The sequence below is a fragment of the Numenius arquata genome, chromosome 29 (assembly GCF_964106895.1).
Source record: "Numenius arquata chromosome 29, bNumArq3.hap1.1, whole genome shotgun sequence".
In the NCBI taxonomy this organism is placed as follows: Eukaryota; Metazoa; Chordata; class Aves; order Charadriiformes; family Scolopacidae; genus Numenius; species Numenius arquata.
This window is the reverse complement of record NC_133604.1, coordinates 1-26,330: the sequence shown is the minus strand read 5'-3', so window position 1 is coordinate 26,330 and position 26,330 is coordinate 1. Positions and strand designations below refer to the sequence as shown.

The window sequence follows — 26,330 nt, the reverse complement described above, 5'->3', positions numbered from 1 at the left end:
CCGGAACGGCGGAGCGCGGCCGTTGGGGCGGGGGGGGGCGGTTGGCGGGGCACTGCCCCCTGCCCCGGAAGTGCTCGTCCTGCCGGAAGTCGCGTCTCCAGCCCTTCGGTCTCTTTCCGCCGCCATCTTGGGCCCTGCTCCCCGCACAGTGAGTCTCGCCGCCGCCATCCGCCGCCATCCGCCGCCGCGGGGGCTGCCCGCCGCTCGGGGCCCGCGGCAGGGCCGGGAGGGAGTGGGGAGGGCGGCGGCGGCCCGGTCTAGGCCGCCGCTGGGGCCGCGGTCGCGCCGGGCAGGGCCGGGAAGGCCGGCAGGGACGGCCCGGCGCACCGGGCAGGGGCCGCCCGCTCCGGGGCGGGGGGGGCAAAGGCGGCCGAGGCCCCGCTTCGGGCCGCCGCGGGAGGCCAAGTCCACCGCCCGGCGGGGGGAGTCCCGTTGGCAGCCCCCGGGTGGGACCGGGACCGGCCCGTGCCGTGCGGCGCTCGGGTCCCGCTGGGCCCGGGGTGTCCGGTATCGACGGGGCGGCTGAGCCGTGTTCGCAGAGCTGTCGGTACCGGGAGGCGTTCGGTGTCTGGGCAGCGGACTCGGGGGTGGCTTTGGGAAGGGCGAGTTACCGGCGCCCGGTGGTCGCCCTCGTTTTGTCCGGAGCCCCGGCGAGCCCGGGTCTGTTGGGTTCTCCCTTTCCCCAGAAATGCCCGGCGAAGCGACAGAAACCGTCCCGGCCACCGAGCAGGAGCTGCCGCAGCCGCAGGCTGAGACAGGTGAGGCCGGGGGCGGCGGGGGGGGGACGGGCCTCGGGGCGCTCGGGCGCTTTTACAGGGGAAAAGGGGGAGCCGCTGCCCCGCGGGGCCCGGGGTGAGGGCGGGGGGGGGGGGGCGCTCGGTGGGTGAGGACCCGGGGGGGGCTGTGTGAGACCCCCCCCCGATCTCCTCTGCTCTGCCCCGGGGGCGTTCGGGGCCTCGGCGCCCGTCTGCTCGCCCTCCTGTCGCTGCTGCCGACAGAGATCCGTGGTTTTTTGGCAGTTTCCCACCCCAGCCCGTGCGGGGGGATCTCTGCAGGGACCCCGACTGGGCTCCCGTGGGTTGCGGTCCCTCGTGTCCTCCCAAAATACCAGGGAGGGTGTTACATCAGCCACGCTCTGTACGGCCCCGTTTCAGGTTTGAGTGCTGGAGCGGGGGGAGCGGGAGGAGAAGGGCAGTGGCCGGGTCGGGGTCTGGCCGAGCGGTGACCGGGACGGTCGGGGACACGCACAGGTGTCAGCAATCCCTTTGCGCTCTGGAGCTGCTCAGCTTTGGGAAGACGACGTGCGGCTCCACATCAGAAAGTCACATCGGGGCCAGGGAGCGTCGCTGCACCGGCCTCACACTGTCCGGGGGGGGCGGCACCGGGACTCGGGGCAGCTCAGAAACACCCCGGCAGGCGATTGTGGGCGCTGGTGCCCGCTGTGGGGCAGGGGCCCGTCTCCAGCCTGCGCTGGGACCCCCGGCGCTGCCCGACTCCCTTGGAGTGTCCCGGGTGTGGCTGGGGAACGCTCTACCCCAGGCGCAGGGACGCGCTGCAGAAGTGTGTGACCAGGTGTTGTCACCCGGCCCGGGGGAGCGGTGCGCAGGGGGGCTGTCTGAAAGGCCTGTAGGATTTGGGGACCACAGGAGAAGCGGGGCTTTCCTGGTGGTCGGGAGCTGCTGGCAGAAAACTTCCCTGGGGGACGTGGCCCCCGGTGCCAGCTGTCGGGGTGACAGCTGTGCTGGGGGCCCCGGGGAGCTGCGGGGCTTCTGGTGTCTCTCCAGGCGTAACTGGGATTCCTGCGGTGGGGCCACTTCCCAGCGTCACCCCCCTCCCAGGACAGCTTTATTCTCGGTCTCAGGTGACAACTTGTGCCTTTTCTCCTCCCGGAGTTCTGCTGCTCGCGAGGCTCTAACGATGGCGTCGGTCGGGGGAGTCTGACCGTGGGCAGCGGGTGCTGAGCAGCAAATGCAGTTAAAGAAGCTGCTCCCCCGGCCCCGGGGAGCGACACAGGCAGCGGCAGAGGAGCCATGGGGTTGGTGTGGAGGCAGAAGGCGGAGGCGAAGGGGGTGTGTGATGGTGGTTACCCCCTCTCTGCCGAGCTGGCTGTTCCGGCAGCACCAGAGGAGCGGGGGGTGCTGGTGCAGGGCTGGGAATCGCCCCGTGGGTGGGAGCCATCAGGCTCCTTTGACGTTTGTCTTATTCTTCGGAGGTCGGCTGCTCCGTGGAAAGCTGGTGGGATTGGGGAGGGTGGTCTCTAGCCCAGCAGTGCAGGGCGGGGTTCAGCTCTCAGGTGTGCACAGCCCCAGCCGCGGGAGGCTCTGCAGCCCTGAAAAATGGTGTCTGCTCTTGGAGGGTCCCGTGTGTCACCTTCCTTTGCGGAGGTGGGTGCCGCAGAGGGTGGGGCTGTCAGCGGAGCAGCGGTGAGTTGGAAATATTGTTCTTATCGCAGGGATGTCCTCAAGCGGTGCCAGTGGAGATGGAGGGAGAGCTGGCAGGGGTAAATGAGCAGGTTGTTGTCTGTCCAGCCCGTCCTGTGACGGGCTCGGGACCAGCTCAGCTCTTGGCAGGGGTTGTTGTTCCTTCTTGAGGCACCAGTAGGTTCCCCGACGCAGGAAATGTCCTGGTGCCCATTGGCACGAGGCGCTGATGTCTGGCACTCGCTGAGCAGCTGCCCAGCTCCGGGCTGGTGCCTGTCTCCTCCCACCACCCCGTGTTTTGGGATGGGGTTGGGGAAACGGGGCATTAGAAGCACCTTCTGGGCCGCTGTTCTTGTGGCAGAGAAAGGGACGTCACCCACAGGGGAGGCTGCTGTGAGTTCCACACACGTGTTACTGCTCCGGATGGGCAGGGGGCACACGGGCAGGGCTGGCCCTGCTGTGGGTGGGTGGGTGACCCGTGCGGAGCGGGATGTGGCTGCTGGGGGACAGCCAGTGCCCTGTGCGGGGGCAGGAGGAGACTCTTCCTCCCTTGACGTGATGCAGCCTCTGCGACCGGGACCATGATTTGGGCTCCACAGGAATGGCTTCTCCTCGGCAGCCAGCCGGTTGCTCTCCCCTCGCCATCCCTGCCGGCAGACGTGCCGGGACGTGCTGCCTCTGCGTTCGGGGTTGACACCGGGCGTGGGGCTGGAGCCGCCGAAGGGCGGGTGTGTGGCTGAGCCGGTTCTGCTCTCCCAACTGTCAGCCTTGCCGGTTACACTGGTCAGACCGGTGCTGCCCTCCCTGGGTCTGGCCGCACCTCTTCCCCAAGTGCTTCCCTGTGACGGGTGATGTTCACAATGCTGTTGGGAACAGCCAGGCTCTCTCCGGGCTCTCGTCGCTGGCTGGAGATCAGCGTGTGCCAGGGGAGCTGGATGGCGAGCGCTCTTGGTTGGCGGAACTTGTCTTAATAATTAAAACTGTTGTTCTCACCCGTTCAGCTCCAGCTGCCCTTCCTCCCGCAGCCCCTGTTACTGCTCCTGTGCCATCGCCAGGTACTCCCGTCCCTCGTTAACACCTCGCGTGCCTCATTAACCAGTTTGCTGTTCTGGGTGATTGCAGTTACGTTAACCCTAACAGCTTGCACAGGGGAGCGCAGGTCACTGCAGGGCAGCCAGGATTTGGGGTCCCATCCCCTCGGTGTGGATGATGCCACCCCCCCATGCCTTGGCATCGTTGTCCCTAAAGGGCACCTGCCTGTGCCGGGGGGGGGAGGAGGGGCTGCCCTCTGCCAGAGCGCTCCTGGAACAGTTACGCATGCCTGTGTGTTAAAATTTGACTTTTCCTTCCCATCCTCACATGGGTCCTCATCACCCCCCTGCTCTCGCCAGCCCGAGATGCGATTTCCCAGGATCAGGAGCAGCCCCTCTGGGGTCCCACGAAGGTTGTGGCAACCCCTTTGGTAGGGAGGAGCTGAGCGTGATGCTCGGCTCCTCCCTACCAAAGGGGTTGCCACAACCTTCATGGGGGGTCCTGGCCTTTCCGGTGCCACCTCCTGCCATGCCAGGGATTCGGCCACAAACGTGGGGTGGCAACTACTGATCCTGGCATCGGGTTTTTTCTTCTATCACTTGTGCCCCTCGGTTAGCTCGCATGCTGGCACAGTGTTCTCTGTAAAATCCCTGATGGTTTCTAGAGGCAGATGGATGTCCCGGTCTGTGCTGGGCCTGGCAGGTCTGGGGGACGTTCGACTGTAGCTTCAGAAGCCGGCACGAAGGCTGGGGGGGAGGCCAGGGCTCCCCCCCGTCTCCCTTCTCTCATCAGTTCACTCTGTTTCTCTCCTTTAGCTGTTCTTCACGCTGCTCATTCCCCACCTCTGACTCCATCTTCGGGTCCTGTGGGTCAGGCTCTCCCAGCGGAGCTGCCCAGCCCTGCTGGCCCCCCAGCCCCCTTTTCCCCCCCAGTGGTCCCAGCTGCGGCAATCCCTGTGTTTTCTGTCCCCCCCCAGCTCCCCACCCCAGCTCTGCAGGTCCCAGTTACCATTTCCCCTCCTCCGGTTCCGCAGTCCCCGATGGATTTTGCAGCCCCGGGATCTCCAGGGCCCATCCCAGTTAGCCCAGTGTCACCGGGACTCCCAGCCCCAGTGTCTCCTGTTCTGGGTGCTGCTCCTGCCGCAGTGACGGTGGCCCCCATTGCTCTCCCCGTCAGCCCTAGTTCTCCCCCCACAGCTCTTGCCTCTCCTGTGAAAGCTGTCCCCTCTGCTGCCCCTCAGAGTCCTGTGGGGCTGCCCCAGGCCCCCCTTCCTGCCCCTGTGGCAGCCTCAGCTGCCCCTGCTCCGTCTCAGGGCCCTGAGGCAGCCCCCACTGCTCTCCCACCGCCCCTTTCCCTTCCCGTTGGGGCGTCTCCCCCGCCAGTGGCCCCCTCTCTCCTGCCGGCTCCTACCACACCTCCCAAGGCTGCAGCTTGTCCCCAGAGCCCAGGCTCTCCCCCTCTCTGTCCTGCCACAGCACCACTGGCAGCCGCCCCGGCAGTACTGGTGTCTCCCAGCAGCTCTGCCTCTGCCCCGCTGGCTTCTGCTTCGGCCTCTCCCGTGCCCCCCATCGCTCCTCCCCAGTGCCCAGCCCTGGACGGTGCCATCTCTCCGCCTGTCTTCCTGGCTGCCCCCATGGCCCTGGCCCCATTGTCACCCCCTGCCCCTCTGGTGACAGCTGGGATGTCTCCTGGAAGTCCTGCTGCCGCCCCACAGGGCCCAGCCCCTGGTGCTCCAGTCTCTCCACTGGTTCCAGTTGCTCCTTCTGTTGCCAAGACCTGTCCCGCTGGCCCAGCTCCAGCTGCAGGAGACCCTGTCCCTCCCTCTGTGACCAGGACCCCTCCTGGGAGCCCAGACACTGGGGCAGCTCCTGCCGCTGCAGCAGCTCCCATCACTCCTGCCCTGGCCAAACCCTCTTCAGGAGCTGCAGCCTCTCTCCCAGGGCCACCGGCACCATCAACTCCCAGTGCTACCCCGGCAGTGGCCACAGCTGCTTTGGCCAAAGCAGCTCCAGCAAGCCCAGTCTCCCCTTCAGTGGCTCCTGTGCCTGCTGTCCCCTTGGCCCCTGCCACCTCCCTGCCTGTGACACCGGCGGTGGCAGCTCCAGCTGCCCCTCCTGCAGCAAAAGCAGCTCCTGTGAGCCCTGTCACTGCCCCATCTGCTCCCTCTGCCCCAGCTCCAGCTGCACCTCCTGCAGCCAAAGCGGCTCCCGTGAGCCCGGTTTCTGCCCCCTCTGCTCCCTCTGCCCCAGCTCCACCGGCTCCAGCTGCCCCTTCTGCAGCCAAAGCGGCTCCTGCGAGCCCGGTCTCTGCCCCAGCTCCACCGGCTCCAGCTGCCCCTTCTGCAGCCAAAGCGGCTCCTGCGAGCCCGGTCTCTGCCCCAGCTCCACCGGCTCCAGCTGCCCCTTCTGCAGCCAAAGCGGCTCCTGCGAGCCCGGTCTCTGCCCCAGCTCCACCGGCTCCAGCTGCCCCTTCTGCAGCCAAAGCGGCTCCTGCGAGCCCGGTCTCTGCCCCAGCTCCACCGGCTCCAGCTGCCCCTTCTGCAGCCAAAGCGGCTCCTGCAAGCCCGGTCTCTGCCCCAGCTCCAGCTGCCCCTTCTGCAGCCAAAGCGGCTCCTGCGAGCCCGGTCTCTGCCCCCTCTGCCCCAGCTGCCCCAGCTCCGGCTGCCCCTCCTGCCCCTCCTGCAGCCAAATTGCCTCCTGTTGGCCCCATCGCTGCTGCGTCTGCCACCTCCCTGCCTGTCACACCGGCCATGGCAGCTCCAGTCAGCTCTGCTGCAGCCAAAGCGGCTCCCCTGAGCCTGGTCGCTGCCCCTGCTACACCAGCGATGGCAGCTCCACCGGCTCCTGCTGCCTCTCCTGCAGGCAAAGTGGCTCCTGTGAGCCCCGTTGCTGCTCCCTCGGCCGCAGCCACACCAGTGCCTGCAACTCCAGCTGCCCCCCCTGCAGCAAAAAAGCCTCCCAAGGGCAGCCCTGTTGCTGCCACTCCAGTGCCAGCAGCTGCACCAGCTCCTGCCGCCCCCCCTGCGGCCAAAAAGCCTCCCAAGGGCAGCCCTGTTGCTGCTGCCCCAGTGCCAGTGGCTGCACCAGCTCCAGCCGCCCCCCCTGCAGCTAAAAAGCCTCCAAAGAGCAGCCCTGTCACTGCCCCCCCTACTCCTTCTGCCCCTGCTGCCCCAGTGCTGGTGGCTGCACCAGCTCCAGCTGCCCCCCCTGCAGCCAAAACACCTCCCCAGAGTCCTGGTGCAGCCACACCAGCTCCTCCAGCTGCCCCCCTGGCAGCTCCTGCCCCTGGCAAGCCGGCTCCTGCCCCAGCCCCGGGGGTTCCTGGTGCCCCCCCGAAGCCATCGGCTGATCGTGCTGCCCCTGCTCCCCAGAAACCAGATGCTGGCCTTCCTGCCTCCGCCCCGGGGGGGAACCTCTCCCCATCAAGTGCTTCCCCTGCAAAGAAGCAGCCCCCTCCCGCTAAGGTCGCCAAGCCGGCCCCCCGCCCGTCCCCGGCCAAATCCCCCTCGAAGGCCCCGGCCCCTGTCAGCGCTGCCACCGTCGACGAGGATGACCTGCCGCCTCTGATACCCCCCGAGCTGCCCGCTGCCGAGCCGCCAGCGCAGCCCATCCTGGTGGACCTCTCTCCCCGGGCAGCCGTGGCCCCCGCCGGGGCCCCTGCTCCTCCTCCGGCCAAGCCGCCTGGCCTGAAGAATGACAAGGGTATTTGCCACCGCGGTTTGCCGTGTGCATGGAGTGTCACTGGCTGCCCACTGGATACTAACCCGTAGATGGGGCCCGAGCGCCCCCGTGTCACTCGGTGTGTTGGTCCGGGCACGTCGTCTGCGGAAGTGCCGCGGCGGAGGCAGGCCTGAGCCGTGCCGGACGGCGCCAAACCCACCCGAGCAGCCGGTGAGCCGGGGAACGGGGAGGGGAGATGCCCTGCGGCCACGGGACCCGGGCAGGTCAGGGCTCGGCGTGGTCCGGTGCCAGCGGGTCGGTGTCACTAACGTGTGTTGTGGGGCACGGAGCACGGTGTGGCTTGTGGCGCGGACGCTGCGGTTGTTGCCTGAGCTTTCTTTGCACACGGGCTCTGGGAAGAGCTGCCACGTGCCTGTTACCGTGTGGTGTGTGTCCGGTGTCCCCCGTGTGTCCCCGCCAGCGGAGGGGAGCTGTGGGCAACGCTGGTGCCAAAACCAGCCCATCCCCATGCTCTGGGGAAAATTCTTTGCCTGCCTGAAGTGTTGGGATCCCCCAGGCTCCTGCGCGCTCGGTGTGGCCATGGGCAAGAGGCCCTTTCCAGAGAAGGAAACGGGACCGAATTCAGGTAACGGCTGCACGAGAGGGCGTCGTGGTCACCCTCTGGCTTCCTCCGAGCCTGGAGACGCCCGGCTCTGCCTCATTTGCTCCCGCGTGGTCAGAGGCAGCCGTGCCGTGGTTCGCAAGCTAATCACGGCACTGCAGCGCTGGCGCAGGAGCCGGCCGAGCCTCCCCGGCTCCGGCAGCTCTCGGGACCCGGCACAGAGGCCACCCTGAGCATGCAAAAATGCCGTTCCCTGATGGGGGTTTTCAAGGTAATTGCAAGTCATCCCCCGTGATGAGGTCACGGGAAGGTGCAGCCTCCCGTCGGTGAATTGGGGCTGGTTTCTGTGTGTGTCTGAGCTCCTGCAACCCTGGTTGCACCGCTGCCTGCGGAGGTTCAAGGGGATCCGAGAGAGTCCCCATCGGCACTGGTTCCTGTTGACCCACTGGCCAGCGAGTGCCACCCTGCGCTCGTCCCCGAGCCGGGCTGCCGCAGTGGCCAGTGCCGTGTCTCAAACTGGGGGAGCAGGTCAGGTTGGGGGGACACTGACTCCTGGGGACTCGGCGTTCAGAGCTAGCCACCAGGCAACCATGGGGCTCTGGCATCTGACTCCCACCACGGTCAGGGTGCTGGGAAGAGGCGATGTTCTTGTGCCACCCGCTGCTGATGGCGTTGGGGGTTGCAGGGTTAAAAAGAGCCCCTTCCACCAGATACTCCTTAACCTTAACCTTAGTCCTTAAGTGACTGGGAACTGCGTCAGCACTGGGAACCCCCAGCAGCAACGGCTACACCGAAGCTGTGTCGTTCTTGGATCTTGCTGTGTCCCCCGGACACATCTGAGCTGGAAAAGTGACAAGTGTGTTTCTGCAGGGTCCGGAACAGAGTCTGACAGTGATGAATCCGTACCAGAGCTCGAAGAGCAAGACTCCACACAGGCTACGACGCAGCAGGCACAGGTAGGGCTGGCCCAACACGTCCCTGCGCCAGGCAGGGTCCTTGCTGGTGCTGCCACCTCGGAGTCATCATGAGTCCCTCTTCTTTTCTCTCCTTGCAGCTTGCAGCAGCAGCTGAAATAGATGAAGAACCCGTTAGCAAAGCCAAACAGAGCCGGAGCGAAAAGAAAGCGCGGAAGGTGAGGTGGGATGGAGGATGGACCCAGCCCCTGCGCAGCAAACAGCCTGCCGGTGGCCGGCTGAGCTTTGCCTCGGGGTCCCTGAGCACTGGGATCTTTGCCCCATGACCCTGCAGCTCCTCACCGTACCCCGGGATGGTACCAGCCGGGCGTTCAGGAGCTGCGGGAGGTCTGAGTGACGTCCTGCCCGTGTCAGGCCCCCAAGCAGGGGGGTGCCCCCCCGTTCACGGGCAAAATCTTGTGTCTGGAGGGGCTGGAGGTCATGCTGTGGGTGTCACCAGTCCTGGGACTAGAGAGTTCCCTGTGGTGGTGTCAGGCTAAAAGCCCGGGAATGCTCTGCAGCAGGAAAATGCACATTTTCATCTGCGTGAGCGCAGCGATCGTTGCACCCGGGGCTCTGGAGAGCGGATGAGTGGACGCATCTTGTCATGGGCTGGGCTGTCTCAGCGACTCCCCCTTCCCTCCCTTACCTTTCTCTCGTGTTTTTCAGGCAATGTCTAAACTGGGCCTTCGCCAGGTGACGGGAGTAACCAGAGTCACCATCCGGAAATCTAAGAACATCCTCTTTGTCATCACAAAGCCAGACGTGTACAAGAGCCCGGCGTCAGACACCTACATAGTCTTTGGTGAAGCAAAGGTGAGCTGACTGCGTGGCGTCTGGCAGCATTTAATCCATGCTCGCCGCAGCAGGGCCGCTTCGCTGGGCTTCCTCCTCGCCACCCCTGCGCCGTGGCAGGTCCCGGCTGCGGTGTCCCCCCCGAGGGATGTGGGGTCCGTGCCGAGGGCTGGGCTGTGCGGCAGAGCCATGGGACCTGCTCTGAGCCTGCGGCCCGACGTCCCGCTCTGCAGGGCTGGCCTCACGTACGATTCTTCCCCCCTCCAGATCGAAGACCTGTCCCAGCAGGCCCAGCTGGCAGCTGCTGAAAAGTTCAAAGTGCAAGGAGAAGCTGTTTCAAACATCCAAGAAAACACACAAACCCCCACCGTGCAGGAGGAGAGCGAGGAAGAGGAGGTAATGCCTTCCCCCACCTGTCTCCACGGGGCTGGGCCGCAGACCCACCGCGTTAATGCGTGTACTGCGAACATCAGAGTTTTTTAAGAGCTGTGGTTTTCTTTCCCTCATCCACATCTTCGCTGTGATGGCAAAGGGAGAGCACGGGGTCCTCTCCCTGGAGGATCTGATCCCAGGCACTGCCAGGGACCGTCCCCAGGGCTGGGCAGAGCCCGCTTTTGCCTCCCAGCTTCATTGGTGCAGCCTGAGTGGTGCTGCCCCAACCCAGACTGTCCCCTTTTCCTCTGCCGGGCACGGAGCGAAGCGCGTGTGGGGCTGAGGTGAATCCCGGGCTCTGCCTCCTTTAGGTTGACGAAACCGGCGTCGAGGTGAAAGACATTGAGCTGGTGATGTCGCAGGCGAACGTGTCGCGAGCGAAGGCGGTCCGTGCCCTGAAGAACAACAGTAACGATATTGTAAATGCCATAATGGTGAGTGTCTGCCGGGGGGCAGGGAGAGAGCTTTGCTCCTGGGGGAATGCACGGTGTGTAATTCCCCGGAGCTGCGAGTGGGGGACGTGTCTGTCTCCCGCCTGCAGCCGCTGTGGGTCGGTGGCCGGGCTGCGGGGCTCCGTGCCACCGGCAAAGCCGGCTCCTGACGCGTCTTCCTTCTCTCTGCAGGAGTTGACGATGTAGCTGCCAGAGAGAGGAGCCTTTTTTGGTGTTTCAGAGAAGAGTAAAATGCAACTAAATTTAAAATTTGTACTATTTCTATCAATTAATAAAAGTTGTGGCTTATTGTTGGTGAAACACTTTCTGCTCCCTGTTGGCTTTGCTGCCCCCACCCTCCCCGGTCGCCAAGGCTCCAGGGTGGAGCCTTCCTCCCGGGAAGATCTGGGCGATACCCTGTCCCGTCCCACCCCAGCGGAAGAGCACCTGCCCCTTCCCTCATTTCCTTCCTGTCCCCAAGGCCGGGTGGCCGTGGGCCCCAGAGCCAGCACCGTCCCTGGGCGTCGGGCTCAGCCCAGGCCGTGTCTCCCTCCGTGGGTGGCAGGAGGGAGAGGAGGGGTCCGCTGTGGGGTGTCACCTCCCTGTTTCCTCGGGGGGTTCCCTGCCATCACCCTGGGCTCCTCCTCGAGTCCCCGTGGCCATGGGGCAGGGAGGGACATGGACATGGTGCACGTTCGGACACGAGGCCGGGGCTCGGCTGGGTCTGTCCCTCCGTGTCACCCTCCGTGCGGCAGAAGGGGCTGCGCTCAGCAGGGCCCGTGCGGAGCTGGTGCAGGGGGGGGCATCTCCCCCCTCTCACCGGGGACCGGGCCGACATCCCCCCAGACGCGGTTCTGGTTTGAGGAACCCACAATTTATTGTCGTTCAATTAATCTCTTCCCTGACGACCTCTCCCGGGAAAGGGAATCAGGGAAAAAAAAAGGAAACCTGAGAGCTAAATTTGAAGAGATTTACTAGAATAAGACTAAGCAATTAACATTAATAATACTATAGAACCGCTATTGATCCTGATACCAACACAAGGATCATCCCCAGCCCGTTCCCCAGCAGAAGTTGGTCCCCCGGCAGGGACAGCCAATGTGGGACCCTGCGAGCGCCGCGGCTTCGGGAGGGAGGGAAGGGCTCCGGGCTCCGGCACCAGGGTGAGGAGTTCTTGGGGTGGCAGCCACCAAGGGTGAGGGGAGAGAACTCAGCAAACTTCCTAATATCTGTTAAATGTGCTGTTCATGGTATGAAATAACCCTGTTGGACTGGGTCGGTCTCTCTCCTCCTCGTCCCCGCGCCCGGGGGGGCTCGGAAACACCGAGACGCTGAACCCCGCGCCCCGGTGCCGGCTGCAGAGCGAGGGTCTCCAACTCCTTCAGACACCAGCGTCTTCTGGAAGTGCGGTTTTCCCAGGCATTAGAAGAGAAATCACCGCTGTGTTGCTCAAACCCGGACAGATGCGTGCTCGGGGAAGGCCCAAGCACCACCGGTCTCCCTCCGCGGCGCTGCCGGGGCCCGGGACCGGTGTGGCGGCCGGGATCAGGCCCGGGGGCGGCCGCCGGGGCCCTGCGGCGCGGAAGGGGGGGGCGCCGGGGCCCGGGATTGGCGGTGGAGCCCAGTCAGGAACGGGCCGTGGCCGGGCCCGTGCGCGGACGAGGCCCCGGTCCGGTCCGTTCGGGCCCGGTGCCGCTGGAGGCGCCCCGCGGGGTCCCGTCCCGGGCCCGGCGGCGGCGGGGGCTGCCCCGTCGCCACGGCAACCGCGGGCCCCGCCCCCCGGCGGCCACCGCGCCTGCGCGGCGAGAAGCTGCTAGAAGGGAGGAGGGAGCGGGCGCGCGCGGGGGGCGGGGGGGGCGGCGGGGGGCGCGCGGCGGGTCGCGCATGCGCAGGAGCGGCGGCGGGCGGCGGCGCGGCGGGTATTTTGCTGCGTCACCAGCGCTGGGCGCCGCCGCTGCCGCGCGCGCGGGGCATTGTGGGAGCGAGGCCGCCCCGAGCCCCGAGCCCGCCGCCGCCGCCGCAGACACGGGCCTGACCCGCGCAGCCGCCGCCCCGCACCGCCGCCGGAGCCGCCGCCGGGCCCACCCCCACAGGAGCGCCAGCCGGAGCCGCCGCTATCCGCCATGTGAGGCCCGGGGGTGGGAGCGGCGGCGGCGCCGTCCCGGGAGGCCGCGGTCGGCGGGGCGGAGGGGGGAGGGGGGGGCGGAGCGCGCGCTCCCGCCGGTCCGCGTGGTGACCTTGGCCGGCCCCGCCGCCGCCGCCGCCGCCGTCCGGGGGGTGGGTGGGGGGGCGCAGGGTCGGGCCCTCCCCCGGTGGCCGCCCCGCGTTCGGGCGTTTCTGCCCCGGTCTAAAGCGAACCGGGGCCCCTGTCGCCGCCCCCGGCGGGGCGGCGGGTACCGGTGTGGGGAATGAATGGGGCCGAGGCGGAGCGGCCCCGCCGGGGCCCGTCCCTCGGCGGGCAGGGCTCAGCCCGGTGCCGGTGCCGCCCGGGACGGGGGCGTTGAGCGTTGCCGGGCGGTTTGAACGGTCCCGGCGCCCGCCAAACGGTCCCGGCTCCGACTGCGAGGAATCCCCGGTAAGTAAGAGATCCCGCCGCCCTGGGGTGCGGGCGCTGTGCTCGTCTCCTGAGGAGCTCTCGCCTCCCCACGCTCAAAACCCAGAAGCCGCCTCTGGAGCGTGTTGGGGCCGCAGGAACCCCCCGCTCCCGGTGCCGCCGCCGTCCCGGGCGCTGCGGGGGCCGGCAGCGACCCACCGGGCAGCCCCGGCCCTGGCCCTGCCCGCGGACCCCCGGGGTGACCCCGGTGGAGCGGGGAGAGCAGCCGGGCCCCGGGGTTTCCCCTCCGGAGCCAAAACCCGTGCCCCGAAGTGCCTCCGCGCCGGGAGCCCTAATTAGCTGCCTCCATTGTAATTCCATTGAGGCTGCTTCCGTGACCCAAAACCGGCGTGTGCCGTTCCCGGCAGAGCTCCGGTGTTCTCTCCCGGTGCAAACGAACGAGGAGCCGCACTTGGCGGCGCGATGCTTTTCGGGGGGAAATCTGGCTCTTACGGAGGAGGCCGATGACCCCGTTACCCTCTGACGGGCTGGATTTCCACGGGTTTGGCTTAAACGAGAGAATCGGAGCGCTTTTCTGAGCTTTTTGTTGGCCGGAAGGGTTGATGTGCCCCAGGGAGGGAAGCGTTGCTGCTCTCCCCGTCCCCAGTGGGGCCTTCGCTTCGGGGCGGCTCTTCTGAAACTCGTGGGGCTGCTTCATCTTAACGTGACCGAAAGCGAGAAGGATGCAATAAAGTTGGAGTTTTCCGTTTAATGTCTGTGGAATCCATCATCGTGAAACCGCAGCGCTACTACATCCTGCCTACGATTGTCTATGGTCTGAAACCAGTTTCTTTTTTAATTTAAAAAAAAAAAAAGAAAAAAAGGCGCCTTTCCAGGGCATATAAATGAAAGTAAAACTTGTTACGTAAACCAGGTTTCTCAGTGCCGTCTGGGGGTGAAAATCTCATTCAGCAGATGACTTTTGCAGTGTCCTCAAACTGTAGGAATTGTCAGGATACTTTCCAGGAAATGAAGCCGGGTGGATGAGGAAGCACGAGGAGGATGGGTTTGGAAACGCTGTGGGATCGCACCGAGCCACCAACAGTCACACCTGAGACTCGGCTCGTGAGTACAGCGTGTCAGGAGCTGCTCCTGCGGCGAAGCCGGAGATGGAGGTGTCTGCAGCAGAACTGGGGCTCCCCTGAGCCCCCGCGGGTCGGACGGAGCCGTGAGGCCTCTGGGGCGAAGCTGAGCCTGGACATCGCTGCTGTGAAGCTTCTAGAACCTGTTCTACAAGCCTGCTATCAGGATTGTCATCTGAATGCGGTGGCTAGAAGAGGTGGTCGGATGCAGACGTGTGGTGGCCGTGGCTGTTTAGGAAGTCACCGAAACGCGTGGGTGGCAGCAAAGCTTAGATTTGACAGAAGAAATCCTTCCTGTGACTTGTTGCCTGGGCTGTTCCCTGCTCGACGTCTGCCGTGGTTTATTGCTATGGCACGTTTAACTTCTCTCTTCCAAAGAAATCTCAATCCCGTTGGGATGATACGTAACCGAAGCGCATTCCTGGGACTGGGACTGTTGGCACGAGGCCGAGGTCCCCGGGGATGAGTTTTGTTGAGCAAGATGGAGCAAACGTTGGGCTCCGGGTCAGCTCAGGAGTCCCGGCGGCGTTTCTCAGCGCCTGTAGGAAAAGGGAAGACTTTCTGTGGGAATAGGAGAGCCGTCGCTTCGAAGGGCTCGGAGCACGTGTGCGTTTCACCGTTGGCCTCCACGCGTGCGGTCGCTTCCTCGGAGTCTGGGTGTGGGCAGGGATCGCCAACGAGCTGCGACTTCCATCTCATCCCTCGCTCGGGTTCGCGGTCCCAGCGCATCCTGTGCTGCTGGTTTCAACGGTAGGTCCTGACTCAAGCAATTCCCCCGGCGGCTGAAGGAAGGTTTCTTTCCATCCTCCCTTTGGGAGGAGGAGAGATTTGAAAAACAGATAAGAAGAATGAGAGGCTTTAATTAGAGTAGGCACGGTCAGGGTGGTAAGTACTGAATATCCGGGCAGGCAGCGTATGTTTAGTGTTAGAACATAATTCACACGTCTAGTACATTTTCTTTGGTCTCTTCCCCTCCTCTCGGTAGCCCACAGGCACGCGAGGCTCCCTCAGCTCTAGGGCCCTTCAGTGGGACGTTTGGAAGTGCTGGGAACGGGCCGTTAGTGCCTTAAACCCCCTGATCTTGGCAAAGATGCTGAGGTCGCGGCCAAGCCAACGCTCTGAGGCTGAGGAGTGTGAGCAGCTCCCTGGGGAGGCCGGAGATATCTCCATTGACATTGAAAACGTTTGCGAAGTGTTACGGCCATTCAGTGCGTCGTGGTGAGCAGGGACACTGAGATTTCTGTTCTGGTGACGCTGGTTTGAGCCACGTACCCGGTTCCACGCCGTGGGATTTCTGTCTTCCAGCAGCACGAGAAATGGCTCTGAGCAGCACTAAAGGCAGAGGGGACAGAGCGCGGCGTTTAGCAGCCTCTTTTTTTACCTCAGAGTCTTTCAGTCCCTTTTAGAGGACAACGCTTGCGTCCAATAAGGAATTAAAAATAGTATAGTAAGAAAATTTGCTACTCTGGGATCGTTTGGCTTTACCCGAATAAATAGATGCTGCTTCTGCCGCTGTTGTGGCCTTTCCTGGAGCTGGCACCGGGGTCTGTGCACCCAAACTGCTGAGGGGGCCCAGAGCAGGACTGGGTTTGACCCCCACAGACACGGGGGGAGAGGAGCGGGGCAGGAGGGGGCCGTGGGGCAGGGAGCTGTGGGGCAGGGAGCAGGGTTTCTCGGGGGAGCAATGCGGCGCTCGGTGAGTAACTTCAATAATGCGTCACAGTTTGAGATCAAGAGTTGAAATGGTTGATGATCAGGTGAGTCGAAATCTGTTCTGAAAGTTTAGCAATGGTCACCTTAATGAATGTTCTGAGCAGTTAATTACCCCTTTGTCGGGCGACTGTGCTGTAATGCTCCGAGTGCAGTAATGAGGGCAAACGTCCGCTCCTCGGGGGGTGCAGTGGAAGCCCCTCTGTCACCCACAGATGGGAACGTTGTTGGCTCTCTTTGTGTCCCTGTAGTGAGTGTAGGGGCCGTAAGTGACCGTTCAGCCCAGAGCACTTCACTTCAGCCCGACTCGCAGGTGGGTCTTTGAGGTCTTCTCTGCCAGGGCATGAGCCATGAAATCTTGGCTTTGATCATGCCCCTCTGGAAACAGCCCAAGCGAGGAGCGTCCGCGTCTCCTGTGCCTTGGCAACAGCAGGGCTGGGTGGCCGTTTGCCTCCTCCTGGGGCCCAGAGGAGCGGTTTTGGGCTTGGCCGGAGCTGCCAGGAGAGTAGCAGAGCGGTGGGGAGCCCGTGGAGCGACCCCACGTGGAACTGCGAACCCCCGCCAGTGTGTCCCTGGACGGACTGTTGCTGGTTGTGGTGTTTGCGGAAAGCCAGAAGGATCCCCAAGAGCGTGGGAGTCAGAGTCCGTGGACGTAGAAGGCTGTAGGACGATGTCAGAACAGCGATTCTTTGCTCCCAGAGAGGTACTGGCTTCAGCTGGGGCTTGCGCACGGCAGAGGTGTCGAACCGTCCATGTTTTTAATAGTATGAATGACCCAAAAAGCGAGCTTTTTGGTGGTTGTGCTCTGGGGTTTTAGCTCTTCGGGTGATAAAAAGCAAAATGAAGTCTGTTGTTGGAGGTGACTGAAGCTTTGCCATCGTCTGTAGTGGCTCGTCTTGAGAAGTTTGTCATGATTTTGGTTAGTTGTAAGGTTTATTTCAGTCTCAGGGTTTGATCACTTCGGGGAACAGCAGCACCAGCTTTTCGGGGGCGTCGCACATGGAATGCCTTGTATCACTTCTTGGTTTTTACATCTTTTTCCAGTCTTAAGCATCTTTTAAAGGTTATTATTAAAAGACAGTAATGCAGCTTTTAAGAACAGTAAAAAGTCTTTTAGTTGAACTTCTCTAAATGTAATAAAAAAAAAAATAATCAAAGTGTTCGAGTTGTGTATCGGGAGAAAACGAGGAGAGGCACCGTTGGGTTTCCTGGCGGCACCGAAGGGTGAGTTTTAAAACTCTCTCAGTATTGCTGAAAGATAGGAAACTTGATTTGAACTTGTCTGCAATGGTCTCTCGGCAGGCAGCCTGCTTCTGCGAAGTGGTACGACCGAAGGGACTACGTCTTTATTGAGTTTTGCGTTGAAGACAGTAAAGATGTTAATGTAAATTTTGAAAAATCCAAACTTACGTTCAGGTGAGCACCTGAAGGCACGGGGAGGGGGCGGGATGGGGGGGGACCTAAGGGCTCTGCTGGCACCGATTCCACGATGTTTTTTCTTAAAGTAGCATGTTCTGTGAATGAAGCATGTTTTTTAAGACATTTCCTGCTAAATGCAAGTTTGTTGTTTTTTTTTCTCTCTCAACAGTTGTCTTGGAGGAAGTGATAACTTTAAACATTTAAACGAAATTGACCTTTTTAATAATATTGATCCAAATGTAAGTATCCTCTTGACTCTCCTCTTGCTGTGTTCTTGGTGCTGTACCCTGAAAAACACCATCCCTTCTGCCAGAATTGAGGGCAAATTGTTCCTTAGGCCCTAAGAATGTGCTTAAACCCACATCTCTGAAGGCGTCTCTGGATGGTATTTTTCAGGACTGAATAAGTTGATGGCTTAAGTGTAATGTGAGCAGTTCCTGGTGCAGCTTGTGATGATTGTGCTAATGGATATTTGTTCTTTTTCAGGAATCAAAGCATAAAAGAACAGACAGATCTATCTTGTGTTGTTTACGAAAAGGAGAATCTGGTCAGGCATGGCCGAGGTTAACAAAAGAGAGGGCAAAGGTGGGTTTGGGCTCCTCGGTGGCCGGGGCCTGTTGCCTCCCCTGGTTTTTAATCTTGTTTAATATTTGGGTCATATTTAAACGATGTAGCAGTTAATGGGTCGCTTGCCATGCTTCTGACCAGAACGGCAGTTCTTATTAACCTTCCTCTTCTAACAGCAGCAGCTCGTTACTTTGCTTGTCCTTAAATAACTTCTCGTGTTGATGTGCAGCTCAACTGGCTCAGCGTGGACTTCAACAACTGGAAAGACTGGGAAGATGATTCAGATGAAGACATGTCCAATTTTGATCGCTTTTCTGAGGTATGGGAGTACCTGGAGGTTTGGGCTTCGCCCTGTGGGGGCAGGCAGGGGCTGGCACCTGAGGAAGAGTCGTCTTCCTCTGCCTTCCTCCTCTTCCTCCTCCTCCTCCTGGGCGCGGGCTCTGGCTCTGAGCCGTGGCCGTTGGCGGGACGGGCAGTTTGTGTTTGCTGGCAGATCCAAACTGAACATTTGTCCCGTTGTAGATGCCGGCACTTGCCCAGTGCCCTGCTTGGTGCAAGGCAATTAATTGAAATGTTTTCACCTGCTGCCTCGGTGCAGCTGATTTGTCCAACAACGGGCAGCTGTTGGTTACAAGAGTTTTAAGCTATTTTCAGACGCGGGGTGCTGCCCTCACTCACGAAGAGTGCGTTTGGCTTCCCCCGGTGATGTGCCTTTCTCTCCCCGAGCAGATGATGAACAACATGGGCGGAGACGACGACGTAGACTTGCCAGAAGTAGATGGGGCAGACGATGTAAGTACTCTGTTGGCAGTAAATTCGTGCCGGGCTGGCGCAGCGCGTTCACTGTCGAACTCTCCTTCCTCCTTCAGCACTGGGTGAAAGCTTAAATAGCACCAGACCTCATCTGGACAAATGATGTCACCTGGCAAAGTCACAGTCCCCCCCCACCCCGAGCTGTGGTGTCAATGCTTGCGGTGTCACCTCTGCGGTGACGGCTGGTTACTGCAGGGCTCTGGCCAGCGGGGCCAAACCAAGCCCGTCTCGTGGAGCCCGGCATTCCCCGACACTGGGGTCACGCTGCCACCGGGCTTTGGGAACGGCACCTCATTTGCTGGGATAATGAGGTGGGGGAAATAGCCTTCAAGCGCGGTCTGCTTCAGTTAATGTTTCTCCTTTTTTTCCAGGACTCACCAGACAGTGATGATGAAAGTAAGTGGGTGTTCTCCCGTCGTTCCCGCACGGGCGCTCACTGAGTGCTCCTTGCTGAGCCCCAGCCTCCAGCGCAGCAGCAGATGTTCCCTCCTGTCAGTCTCCCTAAATCCCGGCTGCGAGCCAATGCCGGTGCCTGGCCCGAGCTGTGTGAGACGATATAATCTAGCAAAAGCCTTTCCACACGAGTGTGAAATAACCAGTTTGACCTTCCCAGCCAGCTTTAGTCCTGGGCTTTGGCTTTAAGAGCAGCAGGAGCGTGCGTGGGGCGCCGGAGTCTGCGGCACTGGCCCTGCTCGAGTCACTCCTGGGCTTCAGAGTGAGAAGAGGGACTGGGTCAGGCCTGGAACTGCCCCCTGCCCTTCTTGGTCAAGGGCTGGATCTTGCTCCTGTCCCCTGTGATGTAGTGGGGCTCCCCTGTAGCTTTTCTTAAAAAAAACAAAGCAGCAAAACCCCCCACCCACTAACGTTCTTCTCTTTCTCTCTAGAAATGCCAGATCTGGAGTAAGGAAAACCGTCGTCTTCAGGGTTTGGGGAAAGAACTTCATCACAACATTTCATAATTGAGATAAGAATTCCTGAGTTGATAGCCCTAAAGGGAGATCCTGCATCCTTTAACCCATTTTCAGTCCATTTTAAATGGCTTCACTGATGGTAGGTGTGTACCATTGCACGGGGCGGTCCTAAGCCACGAGAGGCAATAACGTTATGCATGAACCGTTTTCCAGACTTCCAAAAAAAAAAAAAAAACAAAAACAAAAACAAACCAAACCCAATTGAGGTGTAGGCAATCGATAGAGAACAGTCGCAATAAAGTTTACAGAGCCTCCTTGCCTCGTAGCGGGTGTAATTACAATGGGAGAATCCTGAATTTTACACCGAGTGGTAAACGAGCATTTTTTTTCCCCCCCCTCTGCCGCCTGAAAATTGTACCTTTGTACCGGGAACAAAACACGGCCGTTGTCATTGGCTCACAAAACTCCGCCGCGCAGAACCTCCGTGGTGTCTTCAGCTCTGTTCCGCTAAAGTTTGTATTGAAAAGGAAACCGGTTTCTCCCCGTTTGGCGTCGGCACGGCCCCGGTGCCGGTGGCTGGAGCCCGTTCCCCCCCCCCCCCCCCCCGTTAGACCCTCCAGCTTTCCCCCCCCCCCCCATCCTCCCCCCGCCTCGCCCGGGCGCGGGTGCCTGTACGTTGTTGCTTGTCGATCTTGTACGTTTAGACCAAATCGTATTTGCACTGTGGGTGTGGCAGCGACCGGCCGGCGGCGGCTTCGAAACGGGCTGAAAAACCTCAATTTATGTTCAGAGCAGCGGGGATTTTTTTAATGTCTACATTCTTTCTAATAAACTGTTGAAGACTCCCTGGCTCTCCTTCCGCCTGGGCCCTGTCCCTTCATCTGCCTGCGCCGGGGGCTTCTCTACGGCGGGGGGGGGGGCGGGAACCGGCCCGAGGAGGGGGGGGCGGCGGGGCCTGGGCCGCGGTCACGGCGCCCGCCCCAAGGACAAGCCTGGGACACGTGCGCCTCCGTTTCCGGTGCCCTTCAGGCGGAGCCCGCCCCTTCCTGCCGAGCCCGCCCTATCAAGTCGTGGCGCTCTTCGACGGATAGAGCTGCCGCCCAATCGCGAGGAGGCGGAAAGCGAGCCACCGGACGGATCTGGCCAATGGGAGAGCGAATGCGGACGGTGCGGCTCGGCGCGGCTGCCAATGGGCGCGCGCGGCGGAGGGTGACGCGCTCGGCGGTCCCGCCCCGCGGGGGCCGTGTGGGGCGGGCGGGGCGCGGGGCTCAGTCGGCGCCGCCATGTTGGGGCTCGCGGGTCGCTGCTCGGCCGCCGCCGCCGCCGCCGCCCGGCCCCTGCTGCACCGCGGGGCCGGGCCGGGCCGCGACCTCCTGCCGCTGCTCCTCAGCCGCGGGGCTGGTCCGGCCGCCGCCGTCGCGGCGCGTGAGTGCGGGGCGGCCGCGGGGGGTCACCTTGGGGCCTGCGCGGGGGCCGTTACCGGGGCCCCGTTATCGGGGCGGGGCGGGCTGTGAGGGCGGCACAGGAGCCCTGGGTGCACTGGGGGCTGCAGGGGGTCCCGGGTGCGGTGAGGAGGGGGGTGCGGGCGGTCACGGGTGCACCGAGGGGAGTCCGGGGGACTGTAAGGGGTCCCTGGGCGGATCGGGGGGTGCGGGGGGTCTCCGGTGCACCGAGGAAGGAGCGTAGGGGGCTCTGGGTGCACCGATGTGGGTGCTGCAGGGGATCCTGCAAGGGCTGCGGGGGGTCGCGGGTGCACCGAGGGGGTGAGGTGCAGGGGGTCCCCGGTGCTCCGGGGAGGGTGCAGGCGTCCTGGGGCACATCCCAGGGGAGCCGCGGGGTGCAGGGGAGCCCCGTTCCCGTACCCCCAAGGCACGTGGGAGCCCGGAGCTGCCCTTTCCCCGCCCGACCTTGACTCGTCCCTCTCCTCCCCCAGGACGGGACTATGCCGCCCAGGCAGCCCCCGCCGCCAAGGCCGGTTCCACCACCGGCCGCATCGTGGCCGTCATCGGGGCGGTGGTGGACGTGCAGTTCGACGAGGGGCTGCCCCCCATCCTCAACGCCCTTGAGGTGCAGGGCAGGGAGACGCGGCTGGTGCTGGAGGTGGCCCAACACCTGGGTGAGCATTTGTCGCAGAGGGGCTGCGGGGAGGGGGGGAGTGGGGGGGACTCCTCCCGTGATGATGCGTGTGATGACTTTCGTTCTCCTGAGCTTGCTGAAGCCACGGATTTCAATCTGAGGAGGAGGAAAATGGCTGCCGGAGGGCTCTGGCCCACAGGGCTGCAGCCTGAGCGTGGCCTGGGCTCGTTTTTCCTCTGTGATACTTTGTCCCTGGGTCCTGCTCTCTTGGTCCTCCTGCCAGCAGACGGTTCCCTTGGCAGGGCCCGGGGAAGCCACCAGCAGCTGTCCCCAGGGTCAGCTCGAGGGCGCTGCTGTGACGCCGTCCTGGGGTCTTGGCAGGGGAGAACACTGTGCGCACAATCGCCATGGACGGGACAGAAGGCCTGGTGAGAGGACAGAAGGTTCTGGACTCCGGGGCACCCATCCGCATCCCCGTCGGCCCCGAGACCCTGGGCAGGATCATGAATGTCATCGGGGAACCCATCGACGAGAGGGGCCCCATCACGACGAAACAGTGAGTGATGTCACGGGCCGGGAGACGAGCATCGTGCGGGGTTTGGAAGTGGGGGCACAGGTTCTGGAACAGCAGACGGCTGTGATCAAGGATGTGGCACGTCCCTGTCACCCTGGTGTTCTCCTGGGTGGTGAGCGGGGACCACGCTCGCACGGTCTCCTGCCGGCACCGGGCTCGGTTTGGCTGCTCAGCTCCTCCCTCCGCCTCTCGCTGCAGGTTTGCTGCCATCCACGCCGAAGCCCCTGAGTTTGTGGAGATGAGCGTTGAACAGGAGATCCTGGTGACGGGAATCAAGGTGGTGGATCTGCTGGCTCCCTACGCCAAGGGTGGCAAGATCGGTACGTTCCCCCAGAGGGAAGGGGGGTGTCTGGGGAGGGGGGCGCCCTGCCAGCCCCCCTGAGGCTCAGGGCCGGCCCCTCTCCCCTCTGCAGTCGTTTCCTTCGCTGATGAGTAACCATTTGACTTTCGTTCTTCTGAGCTTGCTGAAGCCACGTTTATCGATCTGAGGAGGAAAGGGGTGGAGGGAGCCAGCAGGGGCAGCCGGGTGGGCTTGGGGTTGAGCGCGATTCCGGTTCCCCCCCCACCAGGTCTGTTCGGGGGTGCTGGCGTCGGCAAAACCGTGCTGATCATGGAGCTGATCAACAACGTGGCCAAAGCCCACGGCGGTTACTCGGTGTTCGCCGGCGTGGGGGAGCGGACCCGTGAGGGCAACGACTTGTACCACGAGATGATCGAGTCCGGGGTCATCAACCTGAAAGACACCACCTCCAAGGTGCGCGGGGTCTCCTGGGGGGTGGGGGGATACAGGGGGGCAGCAGGACGGCGCCGTGCCCACACTGGGGTCCTGCCCGCAGGTCGCCCTGGTCTATGGACAGATGAACGAGCCACCGGGTGCCCGCGCCAGAGTGGCCCTGACGGGGCTGACGGTGGCCGAGTATTTCAGGGACCAGGAGGGTCAGGACGTGCTGCTCTTCATCGACAACATCTTCCGCTTCACCCAGGCGGGCTCCGAGGTCTGTGCTGGTTCCTGGGGCTGAGCGCGGAGGGGGCCGGACCCCCCCCCCTCTGCCTTGTGCAGCCTCTCAGGGGCTCCCATCCCTCCCAGGTGTCAGCCCTGCTGGGCAGAATCCCCTCCGCCGTGGGCTACCAGCCCACGCTGGCCACCGATATGGGCACCATGCAGGAGCGGATCACCACCACGCGCAAGGGCTCCATCACCTCGGTGCAGGTGAGGGCAGGGCCGGCTGCGCTGCGCCGGGGGAGCCGCCGTGGCCACCGCGATCCCACCGTCCCCTCCCACCTCCCCAGGCCATCTACGTGCCAGCCGATGACTTGACCGACCCAGCCCCCGCCACCACCTTCGCCCACTTGGATGCCACCACGGTGCTGTCCCGAGCCATCGCCGAGCTGGGCATCTACCCGGCCGTGGACCCCCTGGATTCCACCTCCCGCATCATGGACCCCAACATCGTGGGCCCCGAGCACTACGACGTGGCCCGGGGCGTGCAGAAGATCCTGCAGGTGAGGGGGGGGACCCCCCGCGGGGTGGGGGGGCAGGGAGGGGGCAGGAAGCCCAGTACTGGTCGCTCACACGCCCCCCGTGTCCTCCCCCAGGACTACAAGTCCTTGCAGGACATCATCGCCATCCTGGGCATGGATGAGCTCTCCGAGGAGGACAAGCTGACGGTGGCCCGGGCTCGCAAGATCCAGCGCTTCTTGTCCCAGCCCTTCCAGGTGGCCGAGGTCTTCACTGGCCACATGGGCAAGCTGGTGCCGCTGAAGGAGACCATCAAGGGCTTCAAGCAGATCCTGGCAGGTGGGACAGCCCCCCCCCCCCCCCCACCCCCGGGCTGGGCTGGGCTGGGCTGGGAAGGGGTGGGGGGGAGGGCGGGGGGGGTGTCTCTGGGGTTGGGCTGGGGTACCCCCTCCCCCTGACGCAGCCTTTCCCCCCCCCACCCCCCCAGGTGAATACGACCACCTCCCGGAGCAGGCCTTCTACATGGTGGGGCCCATCGAGGAGGCGGTGGCCAAGGCAGAGAAACTGGCCGAAGAGCACGCCTGAGGAGTCACCGCCCCCCCCACCCCCAGCCCGTGTCCCCCCCCGCGGCCCCCCCTGGGGCCAGACCCCCAGTATTTAACGTTTCCAATAAAACATCGGTGAAAACACCCTGGGCCCGTGTGTGCTTCGGTTCAGGGGTGGGGGCCCGTGAGTCGTCTCGTGTCCCCCCCACCCCGCCTGTGGGGTGCTGAGGCTGGGCTGGCCCCCCCGGGGCTCCCTTACACCCCCCTCTGCTGTGGGATGGGGCGGGGGGGGGGACGACACGGTGAGGGGCCCTGCGGCGCTCAGCTGCCACCAGCAGCACTGGGACCCTCGGCCCCGTGGGGTCCCTGGGAGGCGGGAGAGACCCCCCCCTGCCGGTGTCAAGAGGCACCAGAGGGGGGGGAATTGGGGAGGGGGGGGGGGGACAGTCTCTGCCCTCGTCTGTCCCGGCCCCGTGTCTGGGTGTCGCCTGCCCCCCCCCCCCCGCCCCATTTCGCTGCACAAAGAGCCGCGCCCCGGCAGCTGCGGCTTTGTCCGGGGGGGTCCCGGGGGGCCGCGCCGGCCTTGCCCCCCCCCACCTCCCCCGGGGGCACCGAGACACCCCCCCTTCCTCCTGCCCCGGGGGTCGGACCGAGCCCCGTCACCGGGTGATACCGGTCGGGAGGGGGCGGGAGATCCCTAAGTTCTGCGGGGGGGGGGGGGGGTGTCCGTGGAGCGGCCCCGGTGCGGGGGTGCCCCCAGCCGCCCTCGCCGCCCCCCCCCGAGCCGCGAAGGGCCGCGGTCCCTTTAAATGGCGGCGCGTCCCGCGCGCGGAGGGCGCGGCGGGCGGTGACATCACGCGGGGCCGGGAGCACCTGCGCCGCCACCGGCACCGGCGCCGCCACCGGCTCCGCTCCGCGCCAGGCGGGCACCGGGCCGGCCCCGCCGCCCCCAGGTAGGCACCGCGCGGGACCGGCCCCGGGGACGGGACACCCACCCCCCCCCCCCCCGCCGGGACTCACCCCCGCGGGGCCGGGCCGGCTGCACCGGGAGCCCCCGGTCCCCATCGGACCCCCCACCCCCGAGCAGGGAACCCCCGCACCGGGCCGGGATTTCCTCCCCCGGGACAGGCCCCCCCCCCCCCCGCACCGGGACCCCCTTCTCCTCCCGCCGCCCCGGTACCGGGAGGCGCCCTCGGCCCCTGCGTGGCGTGACGTCACCGGGGATCCCGGGGGCCGGGGCAGTCCGGGGGGGGGGCGGCGGGGGCCGGTTTCCTCGCACCGAGCCGGAGGAGCGGCGGGGTCCCGGTCCCGGTCTCGTCTTCCCCTGCCCCGCGCAGCGCCGCCGGTCCCGGGGTCGAGCCGCGGAGGGGGAGCGGGGGGGGGGGGGGAACACGGCAAGGGAGGGGGGGGGGGGGGCGGCCCCGGTGGGGGCGGCCCGGGGTCGGGGGAGGGGTCCCCGGTGCGGGGGGGGGGGGGTGGCCCCGCGTGGGGATTCCCCCCGCCCTGACCCCGCCGGGGGCGGGGATCCCCCTCCCACGTGGGCGCGGGGCCCGCCCCCTCCCGGTGACGCGGGGGCGCCGCTCCCGGTGACGCCACCGCGGCGGCGGTGACGTGGGCGCCGGGGGGCGGGGCTGTGACCGCCCGGCGGCGCGCGGCGCTTCCTGCCCTGCGCCGCTGCCTCGGCCCCGCGGGCCCGGTGCGTGCGGCCCGGCCCGGCCCGGCCCGAGCGGCCGCGCCATGCGGAGCCGCCTCCCGCCCCGCGCCGCCTGAGCCGGGCCCGCGGCGCCCGCCGGGCCCGCGCCGCCGCCTGCCAGGTGCGGGGTCGGGGCGGGGGGGGGCGGGCGGTAACGGTCCGCGGCGGCCGTTAACGGCTGGGGGGGGGTGGTGGTGTTAGGGGGGGAGGCGGAGGCGAGAGGGGGCTGGGGCGGAGCCGGTGAGACCAACCCCCCCCTTGGCGACCTCGGTGAGACACCCCCCTTCCCCCCCCCTCCCCCCCCCCCCCGCATCCTGCATCCTGGTACCCAGCGGACACCCCCCACCCCCCCCCTCGCTTACCGGCACCGGCGACCCCCCGATCCCCTCCCGGTGCGGCGTCCGGGCCCGACTCGAACCGCGGGGAGCCCGGGCCTCCGTCCCCGGTGGCCGGTGCGGTTTCCTCCGCTTTCCCGTTCCCTGCGCAGGAGGGAGCTTTTCCCTCTGCCCCCCCCCCCCGCCCCGCACCGTCCTCCCCCCCCCCC

The 26,330-nt window shown here is 64.5% G+C and overlaps 3 protein-coding genes and 2 non-coding genes across 5 annotated transcripts; all 5 read left to right on the top strand.

Annotated features, from left to right (window-relative positions):
• Window positions 1-90: 90 nt before the first annotated feature.
• Window positions 91-10,662, top strand: NACA (nascent polypeptide associated complex subunit alpha). The gene is made up of 8 exons (XM_074164954.1): window positions 91-148; window positions 687-758; window positions 8,604-8,689; window positions 8,788-8,865; window positions 9,356-9,502; window positions 9,749-9,877; window positions 10,225-10,347; window positions 10,537-10,662. The coding sequence occupies exons 2-8, from the start codon at window positions 689-691 to the stop codon at window positions 10,549-10,551; spliced, it is 648 nt and encodes a 215-aa protein (XP_074021055.1). The 5' UTR covers window positions 91-148; window positions 687-688; the 3' UTR covers window positions 10,552-10,662.
• A 1,566-nt stretch (window positions 10,663-12,228) lies between these two features.
• PTGES3 (prostaglandin E synthase 3) lies at window positions 12,229-20,298 on the top strand. The gene is given in 9 exon segments (XM_074164953.1): window positions 12,229-12,393; window positions 12,396-12,469; window positions 17,032-17,145; window positions 17,318-17,387; window positions 17,635-17,733; window positions 17,945-18,034; window positions 18,445-18,507; window positions 18,900-18,924; window positions 19,413-20,298. Coding segments are annotated over 9 exon segments (720 nt in total). The 3' UTR covers window positions 19,433-20,298.
• Window positions 20,299-20,692: 394 nt separating this feature from the next.
• Window positions 20,693-24,242, top strand: ATP5F1B (ATP synthase F1 subunit beta). The gene is made up of 10 exons (XM_074164815.1): window positions 20,693-20,864; window positions 21,373-21,555; window positions 21,897-22,071; window positions 22,288-22,409; window positions 22,659-22,843; window positions 22,926-23,084; window positions 23,177-23,299; window positions 23,380-23,592; window positions 23,686-23,887; window positions 24,036-24,242. Exons 1-10 carry the CDS (start codon window positions 20,723-20,725, stop codon window positions 24,131-24,133), a joined length of 1,602 nt encoding a protein of 533 aa, XP_074020916.1. The 5' UTR covers window positions 20,693-20,722; the 3' UTR covers window positions 24,134-24,242.
• LOC141476349 (small nucleolar RNA SNORD59) lies at window positions 21,607-21,680 on the top strand. The gene has a single exon (XR_012463668.1). It is a non-coding gene; the product is annotated as a small nucleolar RNA SNORD59 (small nucleolar RNA).
• On the top strand, window positions 22,509-22,582 carry LOC141476348 (small nucleolar RNA SNORD59). The gene has a single exon (XR_012463667.1). It is a non-coding gene; the product is annotated as a small nucleolar RNA SNORD59 (small nucleolar RNA).
• Window positions 24,243-26,330: the final 2,088 nt, after the last annotated feature.